Below are 21,186 nucleotides of genomic sequence, written 5' to 3' on the forward strand. Positions count from 1 at the left end.
TATGACAGTTAATTAATAGCAACCTGTTTTAATGAATAAAGTCACTCCGAGTCCTTCAGCACTTCCTAAGTAGAGGCCAGAATCCGTAGGGATTCTCTTCCCCCCAATTGTAGAGCTCCGAGACTCCAAGCGCTATATAGGCCCCTGTATAGAAATGCTCACTAATGAAGAGGGAGGGCTAGAAGCTTGTCTGCATTCAAAGATCACTGGTGAGTCATTCAGCGAGAAAAGGCCTCTTACCAGGAATAGTCAAAGTTCCGCGGCATTGTACTAGCAAAAGGGTCTGATCAAAGGTCTCCCGTGGAGCTTGCATGGTTCCCTTTCATACGACGACCATAATTAAAACCACTAATTCTCTTTTAAAATGCTGCAGGATGCCATGTAGGCATCTGTCTGGAGTGTCCTTTGTGATGTCATAAGCTGTGAAGGACCAGTGCCGAGGGCTTTTGAGTGAAATGCCAGTCATGAAGGTGCTTCAAGACAAGGGTGCCTCTCAAAGCTTGACAGGGCCTTGACTGCACAATCCGAGCTGAATTTGCCCCTTGTCAGCTGCCAGTAAATAAATCTCAAAGGGGGAGAAGCTGAAGTTTCATTACCTGATCCGTGGGGCTTTGTTGGTTTTGGCATCACACAGGGGAAGCTCTTGCCTCTCCATTCTCTGGATTTGAAGATGTCCATTGGAGCCTGCAGCGCCTGGACAGGGTTCAGAGCGGAACCTTTTGAAGAGTGTCAATAGTTGTAACAGTTCAGCTGTTAGGAAGACAAATAAATGGAGGAGCTCATTAATCCGCTTTTGGCTCTCGGTGCCTTTTGCCCTTTTATCACAGCCTTATTAGGCTCCTACTCATCTTGAACCAGAAAAAAATGAATTGGAGTCGTTGAGTACTAATTGGCAAAGACTTTTAATCATGGGCCAAGAACTTTCACTGACTTGAAAGTAACTTCTCCACAGGGAAGAACCCAAAACCTGGTTTACCTTAAAACAAAAACCGGTTGGGTTCAGTGTGGTGTAAAAATTGAAGGAAGCGTTGAGAAATTGTCTAAGTGTATCCATTTGAAAGAAATCGTGTGAGATTAGGATTTCCACTTTTCTCAAAGAAGAAAAGGACAAATAAAATTCAAATGAACATTCTCTGGACACGTGTTGTGTTTATCAGTTCAGGAGAGAGATGGCACATATATGTGAAGTGATGGAGCATCTGTAGACATGTGGCCGTGAATATGCATTTGGGCATCTGTATTCACGAGGTGTCAGAAGAACCTCATGAAAAGCAATATTTCCTATTTATGGCCTTAAGAATGGCAAATGGAGGCCTCTCTTTGAGACTACTTGCCTATTAAATTTGTGTCTAGGTGGTGGGGCTCCCTAGGTAAGTATGAATATACCTCGTGTATTGACTTGTCAAATGGTGCATAGATTCTTATGTACAGTATTTGTGCAGCAGTGGACCACTCTTTGAGAAAGCAATGAATATATATATATATATATATATATATATATATATATATATATATATATAGTGGCCCAGAGTACATGGGGTCATAATTATTTGAATTGCTAAAAACCATCAGTATGTGAAAAAAAACAACAAACTGACCTGAAACTTGGGCACAGTGGGCTTTGTTCCCAGATCTTTTATACTGAAGGATTCTTTCCTTTCTCTTGTGTGAGGTTAAACAAGTTGCTTTCTTTTTCTTTCTCTTGTCCTTGGCTAGGGCACAGACACCATAAAACCTGACAGAAGGGGTCTCCTTTAGTCTAACCCCCTGACATGGAAGAGCATGTGAGGGAGGTGACTTCTCATGCAGGATTTGGCCAGGATTCTCCCAGCAATGTCCCCGGAGTGCCGCGGGTTGGCAGGACGACAGGAACCCCACAAGGCCAACTTCTGCCTGGACTTTGGCCTGAGAAGCAAGTGGGAGCCAGCAAAACTGCCTGCCTCTCCACACGCGGCGGTGCCCTCCTGCCCAGCACCGAGTCTGGTGCACACCAGAGGGTGAGCAGGGCAGGGGACTGCAGCTCTGTGCCCTCTAACAACCCCCCACCCCAGCCCCATGGCCACTGATGGAAGCTATGCCCTGTTCTTACCGTTGACTTTCCTCTTTTGGGTTTCTCAAAAGTTCCCATTTAAAAGAATGCTTTTGTCCTGTTATTCAAAATAAAGCCTAAAGGGAAGGGGATCAATTACTAGTAGACTTTCTTGAGATCTTCTAATAGAAATTGTGATATGTTATCTCTGTCCATATTCCTAGTATTTTCTGATGGTGGAACCATGGTGTTTACTTAGCCTTTATGATATCTAAAAGCCCATTTGGAGTGTTAGGGTGATTTTTTTTGATACCCTGCTGATTTCCTTACGTCATCAGGTTAGGTATAAAGACTAGTTTTTGTTGTGTGTGTGTGTGTGTGTGTGTGTGTGTTTTTAAGGTTTTATTTATCCATTTATGAGAGACACAGAGAGGCAGAGACATAGGCAGGGGAAGAAGCAGGCTCCATGTGGGGAGCCTGATGCGAGACTCGATCCCAGGACCCCAGAATCACAACCTGAGCCAAAAGCAGATGCTCTACCACTGAGCCAGGTGCCCCGAAGACTAGTTTTTTAAATGTGTATTTTAAAAGCTAAACAATGTGAATCCTTAATCAGTTCCCACCAGTATCCCTCGGAATTTAGAAATGTTAATACTTTTAATAGGAAAAAAAAATTTAATATCAAAGGTTGAAAAAAAATGGATTCTGTTACAGCAGATCCTTTTACTTTGTTTTAATGCTAGTATATTTTATAAATGCACCAATGTAGAGTATTACTGTTCTTCTAAGTGGCTCCAAGTCCTATGGTTAGGTGAAGAAAAAAAATTCCAGCCTAGGAAAAGCCACACTGCTTTATTCATTCTCATATTTTGTTGTGAATACAAAATCATTCTAGAGCTTATACTCACAAACAAATAAGTAATGTTTCCAGGGATTCTGGGAACATCTAAAGGCCAAGATCTTGGCACAGCATTACAGAGCAAACAGGGAGCTACAGATTTAGCAGCGATCATATTCAATGAAGACATCATTGTCAGTACCCTCTAAAGGTTTGTTTGATTTGGATCAGCATAGAATGGTGTAAAAAAAAAGCCTCAGAAATAGCACAATGTGCTTACCTGGATATAGGAAAGCAAACTAATAGGAAAATATCTTGAGAAAAGAATTTTTCTGGAAAAAATTCTGATTGCTCTTCAACACTGTAATGCATATCTGGTGGAAATCATATGTGCAGGAAAGGTTAGCTCATGTCATATTGCAAAAAGAAAAAAGTGGGAGGGAGAAATGGGTAGAGGTTCCAAAACTATAAACATGAAGCCTGCAATTATTGACCTATAAATGCAGTTATCTAGATCTTTGCCTCAGATCCCACGAATTATTGGTTGGAGTTAACAATGTGACTGGGGTTAGTGACATAGGTATTATGGTGATTTTAGAAAAGTTGAATTGCTAAGATTGAGGAACTTTCAAGATATGGATCGAACATTAAGGCAAATAACTGGCTCAGGTTTCTATCCTGGTGACCAGCTTCTCCAGCCACCCAGTCGTCTTGTCTTATACCTAGTTGCCATTAAGGGAGGATGATGTTAAATGACATTCTAATAAAAGATAAATAGAAATCCAAAGCTAAGATTTAACGCTTTCGTAATTTCAATTGTTTATAATTTGCTGTAAATCTACATAAGTAGTATTGGGGGAAAGAAGTACAATAGATGGAGTATAATCCTTATATTGGTAAGTTAATATATTATAGATTATAAACGAATAAGTGGACATTATGTCTTGTTTTTTTAAAATATGCACACATAATCATCTTCTGTTTAGAAGTGTTGCCTAAAAAGAGGTTATTTTCTAATATAACCTTTTAAAGAAGATATTTTGAGATTTCTCTCATCTCAATGAACTATTCCCTAGATGGTTGAACCATTGGAAGTACCTGTGAAGGGTATTTCCCTTGTTGCATATAGAGGAAAGTGTGAGCCATTAGACCCAAAAGGGAACACTCTTGGGAAGTGAGACCATTTTCTCATCGTGATGGGACCTACATGTGTCACCTGGTACCCTAGATCCTTGAGTATTGTTAAAGGCTCAGGAAATCCCAATGACATCCCAGCATGCCAAGATGTGAACTCAAAAACTAATCCAGAGGGCCATCTAGGATTTGATGACAGGGTAAAAGACGCAAGGACTAGAATCTTCTTACAACATCTCCCCTCAAGATGCGTTCCAGAAGAGGAAGGAAAACATTAGATAATTATAGTGCTTTCAGTGCTTTCAAAATTTAATACACAAAAAACAAGGGCTCTTTTAAAATACTGCAGCAGGGGCACCTGGGTGCGTCAGTCGGTTAAGTGGTCTGCCTTCAGCTCAGGTCATGATCTTGGGGTCCTGGGATTGAGCCCCCGCTCAGCAGGGAGTCTGCTTGTCCCTCTGACCCTCCTCCCATTCATACTCTCTCAAATAACATCTTTAAAAAAAAAAAAAAAAAACTCTAGCAAAAGCTACAGAAACTTTAAAAGGGATTATTTATAAATTCAAGATGATTCATTTGTTAAAACACCAGGGTTCCTGTGACTAAAGAGTTAAAAGCCAGCCTAACAGGCAAGAAGTTTCAAAAAGTTTTGTTTCTAAAAGAATGTCAACCTTAAGTTCAACTATGCAGCAATTACAACAGGAAAGGTCACCTGGGGAGCACTTGTATTTAGCGGTTGTTTTTATTTAGTGTGTCATAATTTGTTCACTAAGATTAGAATGCATTCCTTCAATATGTGGACTGGTATCTACAGTTTTTATATTTTCCTTTCAGTTATTTTTTAAAGATTTATTTATTTATGCATGAGAGACAGAGAGAGAGAGAGAGAGGCAGAGACACAGGCCGAGGGAGAAGCAGGCTCCATGTCGGGAGCCTGACGCGGGACTCGATCCCAGGACTCTAGGACCGCGCCCTGGGCCAAAGGCAGGCGCCAAACTGCTGAGCCACCCAGGGATCCCCAGAATTCTTTTTCTTTAGATTTTTTTATTTACTAGAGAGAGAGTAAGCATAGAGGGCGAGGGAGAAGCAAACTCCCCACTGAGCAGGGAGCCCCATGCGGGACTTGATCCCAGAACCCTGGAATTATGACCTGAGCTCAAGGTAGACGCTTAACCAACTGAGCCACCCAGGCCCCTCAGTAATTAGAATTCTAACCACTAACCTGTGTGATCACCTGTGTTCCCCTTGAGACCATTCTTCAGAGTACAGGCTTGTGCCTGGTTATGGTGTTTGTCACCAGGGTCATGGAGTAAATCGAGTGGAAATTGACCATTTTTCTCTTAATGGAATAGAATAAAAATATCATGATGCATCCGATGTAACAAGGGTTAGTATTCTTTCATGCAACTTTCAGTTTTGTTCCTTATATATATGTGTGTGTGGTTGCGTGTATAACACATACATCATGCTATGTATTGTGTGTACATGTATAAAGCACTTGCATATGAATATATACATGTATGTGAACTAGGTCATAATATAAAATATATTTCTTAATGTGGGTCATAAAAAAGTATAAATTGGAAAGCCACTGGCTGAGGAGAATTCATCTCACTTTATTGAACATGAAAGCCAAAAAATTAGTAAGGGATCATCTAGTATAACTAGCACAACTAATCTAGTTTAGTGAATGAGGAAACAGTCCTACACTAAGTAAGTGACTTGATCTGTGTCACCCAGCTAGTCAATTGCAGAGCTGGGACTAGAGCATGAGCTTTTTGGCTCAATAGTTATTGAGTTATTTGGCTCAATAAGTGTGATTTCCATTACAGTTAAATAAAACCAGCTACATTCCACTGTCCACTGTGTGTCACATTAAAGCCCCCAAGTAATGTGACCATATTCAAATTATGATAAACCTTCCTAGAAGTAAATGGTATATAAAATTGAGAACTATGTTGTAGGATATCGTTTAAAAGCCATAAAATGAGCTGCTTTCTTCCCTTTCTCATGACCCCTGAGATATAATTTCTTTTTTTCCCTTCCCTTTTAGACAAAGCCTGTATTCCTGGCCTTTGACAGAGATTTCCCTACCCATTCTGGATTTAGGAACATATCCAAATTAAAATGCTTTAAGTGTAGTAAGAAAAACTCACTTTGGGGAGCCCGGATAGCTCAGTCAGTTAAGTGGCTGCCTTTGGCTCAAGTCATGATCTCCAGGTCCTGGGATGGAGTCCCAGCTCTCTGCTCAGTGGGGAGTCTGCTCCTCCTTCAGCCACCGTCCGCCACCCCCCCCCCAATGTGTGCTCACTGTCTCTCAAAGTAATGGGTAAAATCTTTTAAAAAAGATTTCACTTTGAAATCTTGGAATTTGTTAGCATAATAGATTATATTCCAGCTGAATTAGCTAGTGAAAGCTCCATTTGAAAAATGTTGCACTAACTTATATATTCCTTACCCCTCCTAAGCAGGGTTCAAAACAATAGTATTTCTGTGTTTTGCCGAAGGAAATATATCCCAGGTCCACTGGAATGCTCATTGAGTTGAAAATTTGACTTTTCTTCCCAGAAACTAAGGCCAGTGTTCATGATTGTTCATGAACTAGAGCTAGTGTTCATGATTGTTCTATTTGGTTCAGCCACTCTATTATATTTTTTTTAAGTGTCTAGAAAGGCACACTCTTCTTTGGAGACCTAAATGTCTGGTTTCCTAATTGTGAACATTACCGATTCAGTGTTTAGGTAAAAGTGATTTCTTCCAAATTGGCTCTTGAGTCATATATATGATTTGTAAAAAATATATAATAACAGTAATATGAATATTATTGTTGGTTATAAAACAATTAATTCTATTTAGTATCCATTGAATGACTGCAGCAATCTGAAATCACCTAAATTTCCTGCAGTTACTGTCAGAGTTGGAAGTAGTTTGGCAGGACATCTCTGAGTGGCTCAGCGGTTTAGCGCCTGCCGTCAGCCCAGGGTGTGATCCTGGAGTCCAGGGATCAAGTCCCACATCAGGCTCTTTGCATGGAGCCTGCTTCTCTCTCTGCCTCTCTGTGTGTCTCTCATGAATAAATAAATTAAATCTTAAAAAAAAAAAAAAAGGAAGTAGTTTGGCCTTTTGTCTTTGGGAGGCAAATACATTTGGTATGACCCATGAGACAAAGACCACACAAACCATGCTGCATGCACTCTTGGCATGTGATAAAGGTGACCCATGTCACAGGCTCAGCATTTATGTGACAGTACTTTTCTCCTTTTCCATTGCCAGTGTGAACAGGTAGTTGATCTACAGAACCAGAAGCTGTTGAATTCTATGAGCTAATAACAAGGTAATGTGTGAACAAAGCAATTGTAGGAAGCTACACAAGAATCAAAACTAGAACTTTATTTTAAACCAGTTTCATGAAATGTTGGTAAGATGGAGATTCTATGTTCCTTTTTTATTACAGTGCAGGATTGTTACAGGATTAAATAAATACCTTAGCAAAAACTTTTGTCTTGCGCCCAAAAGCATCCATCACAATGTGTCATTTCTCCCAGGAACTTGCGATGGCCTCCCACTAAGGGAAGGGCAGCCCTAGTTCTGATTGGATGAAGAGGAACGTGCAAGGATGTGTGCCTGGTGTGCTCATTTTGTCCCTAAAAGAGCAAAGAGCAGAAGCTTAGTCCTTCCCGACTCTTTCATTCACTCTCCTAGGTTACACATTGTTCCAGAAAGCACAGGCCTTTTGCAAATTGCACTAGAGGCACTATATGGTATCGTGTCCAGAGCTAGACTCCCAGCTCTGCCATTTACTAGCTGGATGACTTGGAGCAAGTGTCTCTGTGCCTTAATTTCCTTTTTTGTAGAATGGGGATCTAAGAGATTCACCTGATTCACCTGATGATAGGTCTGGTGAATGAAGGATGAAGTGGCTTGCTATGTATAAAGTGCTTCGAAGAGTACCTGGCACAGTCCAACTACTCAGTGCCAGCTGTTGTCATTAACACCCCAGTAAAACCAGCTCTCATCCATTTATTACACCAGAGTAAAACAAGTCTAAAGAGCCTCATGCTGCTTTGCTTCTCTCTTGTATATTTTTAAAAAGTCCTCACTAAATATGTGTCTGGAAAACTTAAATAGTTCAATTTAAATTACAATGATAGGGCAGCCCTGGTGGCTCAGTGGTTTAGCGCCACCTTCAGCCCAGGGCGTGATCCTAGAGTCCGGGATCAAGTCCCATGTCAGGCTCCCTGCATGGAGCCTGCTTCTCCCTCTGCCTGTGTCTCTGCCTCTCTCTGTCTCTGTGTCTCTCATGAATAAATAAATAAAATCTTGGGAAGCCTGGGTGGTTCAGCGGTTAAGCATGTGCCTTCAGCCCAGGGCGTGATCCTGGAGACCCAGGATCGAGTCCCGCGTCGGGCTCCCTGCATGGAGCCTGCTTCTCCCTCTGCCTCTGTCTCTGCCTCTTTTTCTCTGTGTCTCTCATGAATAAATAAATAAAATCTTTAAATAAATAAATAAATAAATAAATAAATAAATAAATAAATAAATAAAATCTTTAAAAATTAAGTAAATTACAATGATAACTATAAATGTGTTAATTTAATTTATATGGAAAACTGGCAGTTGTAAGAGAATAACCAAGAAGCACTGAGCAGATGAAGAGTTGAAATCAGTACCATTAATAAGCAACACATCTAAGCCTGTGAAGGTGTGCATGCACATGGGCACACATGCAAATACAACCTATTCCATGTGACTCCAGGATCATGATGGTCCTTCCCTCTTCCTGTTGGCTTCCCCAAAGCATGGTCCATGGAAGGAAGCTTCAACATTACTACCATTTGCCTTCTCTCCCAAAACTTAGATTTTGCCATCTACACATTTGATATGGATCTGATTCTACCTTCCCCAAAACCAATGTGGATTCTGTTGGTCCCAGAGACCTCTCAAAGAATAGTCTTCTCCCAACACACCTTCTTAGAGCACTTAGAGGACTGACATGGGGCAGAAAGCTTGGAGTCCTGAACTCAAGACCGCTGCTGGGCTTTTAAAACTAGGCTTGGGACAGAGTCATAGAGTTCCCAGAGGCGATGAGTGGAGTGCCCATCAATATGTTTTGCAGATGAGTACTGCATCCATTCACTTTTTTTTTTTTTTTTTACCAAAACACATTTTTTGAGTTCCTACAAAGTGCCAGGCCTGGGTACTAGGTTTTCTGAGGGAGGGGGGAACCAGACAAGGACCTGGCCCCTATGGAGCTTCCATTTGCAGGGAGAAGAAAGCCAAAATGCAAATCTTAAAAATCTGCCCAAGGATCCTTTTTTCTCCACCACTACTATTCTTTAACCCCACTGAGAATATCAGACCTGTTTTTTCACTGTTACAAATGCTGATTGGAAACTGTTTACTGCCACCCCCTCCATACAAATGAACAAGTTCCCACCCATGGAGAGGTCTGCATCTCATTCTCAGGTTATCTAGAGCCCTGCTGAGTCCACAGAGGGCTGCACTGGACCCACTGCCATGTGGTCCTCCTCTTCCTAAACCCCTTTACCCCACCACTGGCCACAATACTCTGCCTTCCCTGGCTATCCCTTGTCCTGCAAATTTCAATGGCACCGGATTAAAGGAACACTAGTCAGTAGAGCATGTGGACTCCTGATCTTCAGATTGTGAGTTTGAGCTCCATGTAGGGTGTAAAGAGGACTTAAAAAAAAAAAAAACTAAACTAAACTAAGACTAGTGCTGTCCACATATAGCAAAGAAATGTTCTCACTTCCATTGCCACCCTTAGTAACAGAGAAAGGAGGAGAGAGGTCAGAGAAGCCTGTCAAGTGTTCCTAGGCTGGGTGCCTACCTCTCCTGAGACCCACCACTAAGTTTCTAGAGGTGTACTGATTCATTCGGACCTTCCACATGTGCCCTCAGTTAGCCTCACTGCAGGAAAGGAACAGGTCCCACGTCTACAGAGCAGTGAGAAGCAATCAGCGCCTCTGTAGTGTTCTTGCTCAAAATATATAACCTTGTGACAAAACCTCACACAAACCCAAATGGTGGGACACTTCACCAACACTCTTCAAAAGTGTCAAAGTCATGAAAGGCAAGGAAAGACAGAATATTCCAGATTAAAGGACACTAAAGAGACATGACAGCTAAATGCAATATGGGATCTGGCTCGGGTCCTAGAACAGAAGAACAATATTAGTGGAAATATTGGTGAAATTCGAATTGAAGTTTGTAGCATAGTTAACAGTATTGCACTAACAGTTTCTTGGTTTGGTTCCTTGTACTGTGATTATGTAAGACCTTAAATTAGGTAAAGTTTGGTGAAGGGTATTCAAGAGCTTCCTGAACTATCTTTGCAACTTTTCTGTGATTCTAAAATTATTTCAAAATAAAAACGTGTTTTTTTTATTTTTTAACTTCTTTAAAGGCAAAGTGCTCCTAGTCCCACTTTCTCCTCATCATTCTGTGTTGCCTGTTTTAAGCTTCAAGATGAACAGCATTTAGAACAGTGGTCTTTACTACTTGGGCTCACCAATGATCAAGAGACAAGTTCTTTAAGGACAGAGGCCACAGGCATGCCACCAGCCCTGCCATTAGGGTAGGTGGCCCTCGTTGGCTCTGGCCCTGAGCTCCCCCCTAGCAGCTGTCCATTGGCACCTGGGTGAGGACTGGGCATCTCCAGGGAGCCTTTGGCTCGGTTTCCAGCATCTTAGGGAGGCTCAGCAGAGGTCTGTGGGATTAAATTCCCTGCAAGCCACTGGACTCACCCAGTTTAAAGACAGCAGGATCTAGTCTCGGATTATTCCTGTGGTCCCGGTTTCTCTCTTCAGGCAGTCACTACAGGAGAAGAGGGAGTGAAAGAGAAGCCCCCTTAATACCCTAATTCTTTCCGAAGATGATTCAGGTTTTTGTAGCTTCATTAGCATTTGCAGATAGAAATACATTTTAAGTGGCATTATGCTAAGTAATTATTCTTACAGGATGTGAAATTAAACACATTTTACTCAGCATGAAATTATTCCTGCCACGTACTGAGTTTGGTGACAGCTTGAGAGTTTGGACAGTGGGTTGCAAGAAGGGGAGAAGCAATCGATGTATTAAAAAAGAAATCCAACCCCAAATATTCCACCAAAGGTAAGTCCTTGTAGCGAAATAATTTTGGCTGGATGGAATATTAAACCTGCTACTATAAATTTCACGCCTTGCATTCCTAAAGCAGATGCAGTGTGATGATGCCAAAAATTAATTGGAAATAATGCGACTTGCCTTGTGTACTCTATCCAGCAGAGGGCATAGCAGATAAGCGTTGTGTGCGTTGGTGACTTAGCGACTGATAAGGCTTGTTTGTAATTGCTTCTGTAAAGATATGTAGCAACATGCTTGGATGCTTATTTACATTTAGGAATGTGGTTCAGAATAGGAGGTTTAGATTTATAACTCTGTTTTTGTCTGTCAATACATGGGAGACTTTTGGTTGTTGCGAGCATTATATTTACCAATGCGCAATGTTAAATTGCTGGATTTAATTGTTACAGTACAGTGAATTATTCTATTATTTCTTACTTTTTTATCCTAAGGAAAATTCAAACTTTCCAGGCTTTAGGGCAGGATAAAATGGCTCTGAGCATGTCAACGTCTCAAGAGCACATTATTTTCTTATTGGATTGTATTAACTTTACAGATGGAAATTTGAAGGAGAATTAGAAGGCTTAGGGATGGGAAATTTGGAGAAGAAAAGAATAATGTCTTAAGATTTCTGGAGGGGTTAACTGGTAAGTCATTTTGAAAGCTGCTGATGCTAATTCTCATAGCAAGAGACATAGCAGACCCTAAAATTATCAGGAGCGAGGCACAGAATCGCTAAGAAGGAAGAGAATCTTGTGTCACACTCTGCATTTTCAAAGGATTATTCAGGTTTCTTCTCTCTTCTTCTCTCTCCTTCTCAATACCTGCTATAACTGGCACAGATTTTTCTTGTGTAAACTCCTAATAGGGCAGCTTTCCACGATGGAGGCAAAGGGTGTTTGGCAGTTCCACTTAGTTTAAAACACAAACGGTTTTATGCGTCAGATGCACCTTGCGACCTGAAAGGACAATGAATGACATGGCATATACAAACAAACACCAGAAGTGCAGTAACCTGCAGCGAAAGGGACAGCTGTGGGGATGGGGCATAGCAGAAGGGAACCCAACAGGCCATGGTGCTAACGGGAAAGGCGTAGGCCTGCCTCCTGCGGGCACATCAGCCACCTCCCTAGGGGTGGCCAAGAATGGGCAAATGCAGGGGTCCTGCCCACATGTGTGATCTGGCATCAGCTGGTGGGCCCGGCACCCCAGGCCCCGCCACAGACTCTTCTCCCTCTAGAGCTCCTCCCCACCATTTTGGAGCTTTGCACACACCCCCAGCGCAGGGGCACCCCGTGGGGAAATAGGCTGGGGAAGAAACTCACCACAGAGCTGGCCTCTGGGTGGGTGGGTGGGGGGAACCAGGAGTGAGGGCTCAGGGGTAACGGGAGATTCGCTGTGTGTCCTTTCCAGCTGCAAAGTTTATGCCTTGAACAAGTGTTGACTGATCTTAAAATTGTAGCGAAATGGAACCCACACCTACAGATAAGGAGAGACTTGCCCATTCCTAGACCTGTTCTTGTCAGCCTCTCCCCCTGCTGTGGGAACTACTCTCTCCTTTTCATATAGGAATAATGGCCCTTTCTCCTGGGCATGTGCTCTCCTGCAGACCTTGTGATCCATCATGTCTCCTTGGAAACTTCGGTGTGTCATTTAGAGTGCAAGGTTTCCTTACAAATGGACTCCTCCCATGTGTATGTGTTGTGGGAATAGATGATGACACTGAAGGAATGTGAAAGTTAGGGTCTCCAGAGCTCTGCCTCCCACTCATGCCTCAAAATTCTAGTGGTGGTGCTGTCACAGAATATCATATACACACCCAAAATGGCAAAAGCCTTGGCTTCTATATAGCTGCAGCTGCCAATTAGATGACCTTTGAGATCTTTCTAATCAGAAACTATATTTAATATTGAGAATAAGTACCCCCATGGCATATGAGTCGGGCTCCTGTTGCAAAGGACAGAATGCATGCCAGCTAGGGAAGCAAGAGAGGGACTGTTACAGGTACTAAATGGTTCTCAGGATTGCAGGGAGTTCTGAAGAGTCAGGCTCATTAACTTTCCAGAATGACCTCAGCACTGCTCTGCAGAACCTGAGCACCATCAAAGCTATAGTCTTCCACAACCAGGAAGTTCTCTGTCAAAATTGGAAGCTACTACTCCTGCCTTCAACTCCAGAACCTCAACATCACTGTCAACCTCAGGAAGCAACCATGGTCGGGAGGTCCCTGTACCTGCTATAACGGGATCCACCCCAGTGCCCACTAGAATCCATGTCAGCAAATGGCTGGCCCACCGCTGCTCTCAACATTCGAAAAGCTAGTGATTAGATACAGGGAAACGTAATGTGCCTGACTGGGCTTGCCAGCAAAATGAGCAGAAATGAGGGCTATGTCTTGCTCTTGCCTTACAAATCCCATGGAGTGCATCTAAAAGGCTGAGCCATGCTCACATCTGAAACTCCACCTGCAAGGGCATCTGGGAAATGCAGTTTTTATTTCCCAGCCTCCACAGTACAGAAAGCGTTTGAGAAGGTAGAGTTGGAGTAAATATGGAACATTAACACACTATATTTGCTACACTCCAAACAATTACAGAGAAGACATGCTTTTTTTAAGAAGCTTATTAATAAACTGTACACAAGAACAAATAGGTTTTTTTAACTAAAAAATAAATGTGCACTCAGAAATGGACAAACCAGTAATGCAGGATTGTTCCAAGAGGAATTTATAGGTACTGAGGTCGGCACAAAAAGGGCAGAGGGGGGTGGGAATTATTTTATTTTCTCTGTTCTAGCAATAGAGGAATTAGCAAAGATCAATGTGTTGTGTCTCTTTCTGTGATGGTAATCAGTACATGATGAGAACATGGAGCAGAAGGGCAAGAAGCAGCTGATTTTACCCACTAATGACATGGAGGCTGGTGGGTACTTTCCCGCTGTGAAGACTAGAAGTGAGAAAGGGAACAATTGCATCGTTTATGGAATGGATTAGAGATATAAAGTGGTCATGGCCGTCCGTAGGAATTGGGTCTGCATGCGTGAGCAATGGAATCAACATGCTTCCAAAAAGATCAGAGGGCCTGCCTATAGGAAAGAAACACAAAACAGAAACCAGAGCTCCTTCCCCATCCATCGTCACTTGAGAAGCCAAGTTAGGACATCATGGGCAGTGAGTGGAAGTCCATCCTTGGGACATTGCTGGAAGGTACTTAAGGAAGTACCCCTCAAGTATCAGAACTAGGATGATGCTACAGGAAAAGAAGAGCTTAAAAAAAGAATTTCTGGGAACTCAAAATCAAATGACCAAGAAACTCCAATACATACACCATCCCAAGGCTTTCAGAAGCTGGAAGGCCCCTTCAAAAGAAAAGCAACACCTACAACTGAATAAAAGAGACCAAGGATCGCAGAAGAGACAGGAGGCAAAGGATGCAGCAAGACACGGCAGAGATTATCCTGGGCGAACCTCACAAAGCTTAATGTGATTTCAGATGGACACTCACAAGTCCATCCAAGAACGAGAGCAAGAGCAGACAGCAGTGTCTGGACAGCCACGCAGAGTGCGGTTGCCTGATGTCACCAGAATAAAGTGCAGTCGCATTGTGCCTGGAGGGCAAGCGGGATCACCCCCTCTAAAGCTCCGAGTTACTTAAGGCCTTCAGCATAGGCATGAACTGTTTTACTCATTTAACAGATTGTGGGGTTTTTTGAGCATTCATTATATGTCAAGTAATTTGAAAACCAAAGGTAATGGTACATCAGGGGGTTTATAGTTTTAGAGGGCCACAGGTAAGCAAAGAAGCAATTACATTACAATGTGGTGACTTGCTGTAGTAAAGGCAGCATAGAGAATTATGGGGCACACTTACCCAGACTCAGAGTGGGAGGCTGTGCCAGGGAGGGGCCTGGGAAGAGGTGGGGGAGAGGCCTGGGGGAGGAGAGTTAGCCAGCGGAGGAGGGGAGGCAGCTGGAGCAGCAGGAGAGTTGCCCAGAGTATTGCTGGAAGAGCAGAGCAAGTGCAAAGCCTTGGAGGGGAGAGAGACAGAGAATGGCGCTGTCCGGAATGTAAAAGAATTCTGGCTGGTGAGATGCAGAACTGGAAGTGGAAGAGGCAGGAAGGAACATGAAGCAGTGTCATGGATCGGCTCAGAAGGGATCTTAGGAGCCTCATTAAAGAGTTTGGATTGTATCTTGAGGGCAAAGGGACCCTACTGGAAGTTGCAAACTGGGGTGGGATGCCTTGTGAATGTAGAGGGATCACGGTGACAGCGGTGGAGGTAATAGCCCCGGAGCAGAGGCAGGGCGGGCAGAAGAGAAGTCCACGGGAGGTGATTGCCATCGGGTAGAGGTTCGGGCATGGCCTGAGCTGGGGGGCAGTGGGCATGAACGGAACGTGCGTGTCCTGGGGAGCCACAAGCCCTCCAGCAACCCCCGTAAGCTTGGTCTCGCACCCCCAGTACAACGAGCTTCTCTCCTCTCAACTCCAGCCCCCTTTCCCCACCTCTTAACTGTCTAATATGTAGTTGAGAAAACAGAAGGCATTAGAAAGGATTTCTCTCTCCATCACCATCAGATCCACCTTGCTTCTGTGCCCATTTTCCCCTTTTACGGGCATGACACCACCTCTCATCACATGCCAACCCCATGATAACCTGAAATCCTGTGCTGGCCGCCTTCTCCAGGACTCTGCTCCTTAGTGTCTCTTCTGCATCACTGGTGTCTCATACCCTCTCTGTCTCTGTCTCTCTTTCTCTCTCTGCCCTCCTTCCATGATCCAGCTCTGCCTTTCTCTCCAAGCTCCCTCCTCTGGGTCCTTTCACATTTCAGCCTCACTAGCTCCAAATGTTCCAAGCCCTTTGCTGCCTGAGGGCCTGTAATTAAGATGAAGTCATCCTGGATTAAGGTGGGCTGTAAATCCAATGACAGGTGTCCTTAGAAGAAGAGGAGAGAACAGACAAATATACATACACAGAGCAGAGAAGGCCATGTGAAGATGGAGGCAGACATTAGAGTGGTGCCTCTACCAGCCCAGGAGCCAAGGAGTGCCAGCAACCACAGCAGCTGGGAAGAGGCGAGGGAAAACCCTTTCCTGGAGCCTTCAGGGGGAGCATGGCCCTGCTGACACCTTGATTACTGACTTCTGGCCTCTAGAACTATAAGAATAAAATTTTGTCGTTTTCAGCCACCCAGTTTGTAATTTGCTATGGCAGCCCTAGGAAATGAAGACCCCATTCTTCCCTGACCCATCCCTTCTCAGCCCTGTGTCTTCCTCAGGAGGTCCTCCCTGGCCACTTTATTATAGATTTCTCTCGTGTTTTTTCTTTGTTGAAACTAGTTCATTTTCTTTATAGCCCTAATCGTGAGAGGAAATCACGTATTTATTGGCTCATTTTTGTTTTTATCGGCTCTTTCCCACCCTAAACTTTAAGCAGCAAGAGGGCAGGGATTGTTTCTGTTTACCTCTCTAATCCTGGTCTGAAACTTGGTAAGTGTTTAGTAATATTTGGTGAATGGGTGAAAAAATGAATGAAAGGATGGATGAGTGTCTATTCAGACACTAGAATGGACAGGATTCATTACTGGCTAGATGGGAGGGGAGGGGATAGGGATTCCAGGTTTTGGCTAGAGTCAGGGATTTGGGCACCCTTCATTGGGTTGCAGAACACTGGAAGAGCAAGTTTGGGGAAAGATAATGAGTTCAGTTTCAGACTTTTGAGTCTGAGGTGCTAGCCCACTCAAAAATAGAAGCCAACCAACTGGTATCCCTGTTTCTGTCTGCCCCACTCCACCTCCACCCTGCCCCCATCTGTTTGTAATACAGCAACCAGCATGAGCCTTTATATATATATATATATTTTTTTAAGATTTTATTTATTTGAGAGAGAGAGAGAGAGCATGAGTTGGGGGCAAGGGCAGAAGGAGAAGCAGACTCCCCACTGAGCCCCAACGTGGGGCTCGATCCCAGGACCCCAGGATCATGACCTGAGCCAAAGACAGATGCCTAACCGACTGAGCCACCCAAGTATGAGCCTTTAAAAACATGGGCAGATGACATCGCCCTCTGCTCACCACTTTCCAGTGGCTCTAGCATACTATTTATTTTGTCTATTTATTGCCTGGCTTCCTCTACTCTGGTAAAATAGATGCTCCATGAAATCAGGGCTTTCTGTCTGTTTTGTTCATTACTACATATCCAGTACAGACAATCGTGTCTGGCAGCTAGGAGTCCTCAAGAAAATGTTTGTTGAATGAAGGAATGAGATTGCGTGAGGAATCTGGATTAATGAGTCTGGCTGTTGGGAGTGAGTTCTGGGCTAAGGATGAGCCCTGGAGGCCGTGGACACCTGGATGGTGTGAAAAGCCTCTGGGGCACATGTGATCTCCCGCAGGTGGGGCGGAGAGTAGGACAGAGCCCAGAGGGTCCTGAAAGAAGGGCGGAGAAAGTGGTGCCCTGGAAGGAGACCAGGAAGCAGCAGCCCATGTGGCATCAAATGACCAAGGGGAGAGAGCACGGCAGGGAGGAAGGGCCCATGGTCAAGTGTGGTGGAGGGGAAGCAGCCCAAGAACGGGGGCCTCTCGGGAGGCAAGGGGGCCGATTCCTGCAGGAGGGCTAGGGGTCAACAGGGAGGTTTTGGTGTAACGACAGGAGATGGCAGAGGCAGCTTGAGTGCCGCAGAGGAGCAAGTGAAGAGAAACTTGTGGATTCAGCTGAGACTGAGGCGCCTGAGCCAGCAGAGAGAACAGGGAGAGGCAGAGACTAGTCCTCCCGGGGAGCACGAGTCGCGGAGCAGGAGTCGCAGAAAAACGGGCAGCAGCTTGGAACCGTAAGGGCTTGTTTCTCGTTCACGCATCTGCAATGAGACTGGGGTTCGGCTGATCAGGTGGGAGACTGCTGGCTTCCGATCCAGGCTGTGCAGAGCACCTCTCATTTTTCTGGGCCCGGGGGAGCACGGTGCTCTCATGGCAATGGCAGAAGCCAGCAGAGAGAGCCCAGCCGCACAAGCAGGTTCTAGCCTTTGCTGACATCCCGGGGTTAGAGCAAGTCACTTGGCCAAGCTCAAGGTCAAGAGGTGGGGGGAGAGACACTAAGCCCTCAAAGGCAAGGCTGTGAAGGAGGGGAGCAGGTGAAGAATGGAGACAATGATGGAGCCTGGGGGGGGGGGGCTAGCATCACCATGTTTATTGCCACCATCCCATCCCGGCAGCCCTGGTGCAGTCGCGTACCTCCCAACCAGCCCCACGGCCTCCAAGTGGTCCCGCGAGACACCAGGTTCAGCTTCCGCACATGGCGCTGCCATGATGTCGCTCCTCTTTCCAAACCCTGCCTGCAAGATAAAGCCCAAAGTCCTGAGCCAGGTAGCCGAGGCCCCAAACCCAGCCGGTCACATTCTGGGGACCGAATATGACACCCCAGCTGCCGCAGGCCCTCTTCACGCCTGCCCCTGCCCACCAGGGAGCGGTGTAGCCTCTGAGGCCCCAGTAACTTAGAACTGATCCTCACTTTCTCCCTAATTTGAAGGCACCCTTCTCTGTGGCCTGAAGTTTGCATTCTTGTACCTTGGTCACAGTTTTGCTTCCTGGAGCACACTGGGTGAATCCACTACTGGGCTTCTGATAGTACTTTCCATATTTTATCAAGCACAAAGCCTCCCTCAGTCTTCTCCAGGTAAGACACAACTCCTCTCAGGGAACCTGGATGGCTCAGCTGGTTGGATGTCTGCCTTCAGCCCAGGTCATGATCCCAGGGTCCTAGAATCGAAACCTGTGTGGAGCTCTCTGCTGCGTGGGGAGCCTGCTTTTCCCTCTCCCTCTGCCTGCCGCTCCCCCTGCTTGTGCTCTCTCTCTCTCTCTCTGTCAAATAAATAAATAAAATCTTAAAAAAAAAAAAAAAAAGACAACTAATCTCTTCAAATACACACCTCCCTCCACCTTACCAAAAAAAGACCAGAAAAAAGACCACAGGGTCATACCACCCATCGTGGGCACTTCTGGGGCCATGGGGTTAAAGGTCAACGTTCTGCTTGAAAGGTGGCTTCCAGAAATGGATCCAAATCCACAAGTGTAAGCTGAGTAGCACAGAGGCTAGGTAGGCAGTGAATTGGCCCCTCCTTTTGCTGACTGCTGGGTCAGATCAGCAAGCCTCAGCTGAACCTACTCTCCACCCAGCCAAGAGCATTAACCACTGCCTCACTGCTATTTAAATAGCAGAGAGTAAGTAAATAAATAAATAGCAGAAAGACAGTTTCCATTCCAAAAATAATGTACTTATTTTATAGAACCCTTTCAAATTTTCCTAACTTAGAAAACTGGGAGGTATCTTGACGTCAAATAAAGAAAATTCATGAGTTTCAGAGTCCAATAGAATTGGGTTTGAACCCAGACTCTGGCACCTATTAAGTTTGTGACCTTAGGCAAGTGATGACCTCCAACCCGCCTCAGTTTTCTCACCTCTAAAATGGCAATATTGATATCTACCCCCACCCCAGGATTGCATGAACATTAAATTATGTAATACAATATCGGGTGCCTTCTCTTGACCTGTTATACTCACTGAGCCTTTGCTTCTTCGAGGGCAGCTCTGAAACACAGGGGATGTGCCCTGCCCTGGGCAGGAGGAGCCCTGGATCCTTCATCACAGCATGAGAGTTGTGAATTCTGTTTGACACCATCCTTATGGCTAATGTGCACATCAGATGCAATGCAGGTGGAAGTGTCTTAAAAAAGGTAAGCACTTAATAATATTAGAAAATAAAATATTGTTTATTTTCATTTAGCCAGCAGATATTTAAAGTGCATCTGTTGTGGGCCAGACACGATACTAGGCAGAGAGGATGCAGTAGCGTGAAACCTAACAATGGCCTCCTCTGCCACACGGAGGTTTTAAGGAGACTGGATCCAGTGTCTCCATTTATTCATGTGGTTGGAGAATCTTTTCAATCCTTCTCTTTTTTGGACAGACCTTACTAGATTTAGCTCGGCTTTTCCGGCAGACCAGCCCCCGGTCAGAAATGAACTCCCTACCAGGCTACTGTCTGGGCTGTCTGTGATGAAGCCACCAGCAAATACTAGGAATTCTGTTCTTCTAAAGTCCTTAGTTTGAATAGCAACTCTGCCATCTTCTAGCCACCTTACCTAAATTCTTGAATTTCCCTGAGCCTCACTTACTACCCTGTAGAATGGGCACGCTACTCACATGGAACTGTACATGTGGGTAAAATACCAAGGTGCACAATTGCTGAATCATGTGGCAAGACTTTGTTTAGCTTGGTAAGAAACTGCCAAACTGTCTTCCAAAGTGGCGGTACCATTTTGCACTCACATCACTAATGAATGAGAGTTTATGTTGCTCCGCATCCTTGCCAGCATTTCCTGCTGTCAGTGGTTAGCCACTCTAATAGATTTATAGTGGTAGCTCACTTTACTTTGCATATGCATATGCATATGATCATCTTTTCATATGCTTATTTGCCATCTGTATATCTTCTTTGGCGAAGTGTCTATTCAGAACTTTTGCCTGTTTTTAGTCGACTTGTATGTTTTTTTATTGTTGAGTTTTTAAGAGCTCTTTGTATAGTTTGGGTAAAGTCCTTTACCATGGATGTGTTTTGCAAATTTCTCCCAGTCTGTACGTTGCCTTCTCATTCTCTTAACAATGTCCTTTGCAGAGCAGATGTTTTTAATTTCAATAAAATTTAACTTATCTTTTTATTTCATATTCATACTTTTGGTATTATATCTAAAAAGTCATCACCCAACCCAAGGTCACCTAGATTTTCTCCTATGTTATCTTCTAAAAGTTTAATAGTTTCCCATTTAAACTTAGGACAATGGGGGATCCCTGGGTGGCTCAGCGGTTTAGCGCCTGCCTTTGGCCCAGGGCGCCATCCTAGAGTCCCGGGATAGAGTCCCGTGTCGGGCTCCCAGCATGGAGCCTGCTTCTCCCTCCTGCTGTGTCTCTGCCTCTCTCTCTCTCTCTATCATAAATAAATAAATAAATAAATAAATAAATAAATAAATAAATAAATAAATCTTTAAAAAATAAATAAACTTAGGACAATGGGGG

The 21,186-nt window shown here is 44.2% G+C and overlaps 1 protein-coding gene and 1 long non-coding RNA gene across 2 annotated transcripts in view; one reads left to right on the forward strand and one right to left on the reverse strand.

The window, feature by feature from the left end:
• TMEM260 (transmembrane protein 260) overlaps positions 1-5,386 on the forward strand; it is a 73,022-nt gene extending 67,636 nt beyond the window's left edge. Inside the window, exon 16 of the mRNA XM_072838693.1 lies at positions 1,717-5,386. Within this exon, the coding sequence (XP_072694794.1) occupies positions 1,717-1,758 (42 nt within the window). The 3' untranslated portion in view covers positions 1,759-5,386. The remainder of the gene's footprint in view (positions 1-1,716) is intronic.
• On the reverse strand, positions 13-1,170 carry LOC140640008 (uncharacterized). Its single transcript, XR_012036655.1, has 2 exons — positions 241-1,170; positions 13-144 (listed from the first exon to the last, which is right to left on the reverse strand). It is a non-coding gene; the product is annotated as an uncharacterized lncRNA (long non-coding RNA).
• Positions 5,387-21,186: the final 15,800 nt, after the last annotated feature.

Source organism: Canis lupus, chromosome 9 (genome assembly GCF_048164855.1).
Source record: "Canis lupus baileyi chromosome 9, mCanLup2.hap1, whole genome shotgun sequence".
Classification (NCBI taxonomy): Eukaryota; Metazoa; Chordata; class Mammalia; order Carnivora; family Canidae; genus Canis; species Canis lupus.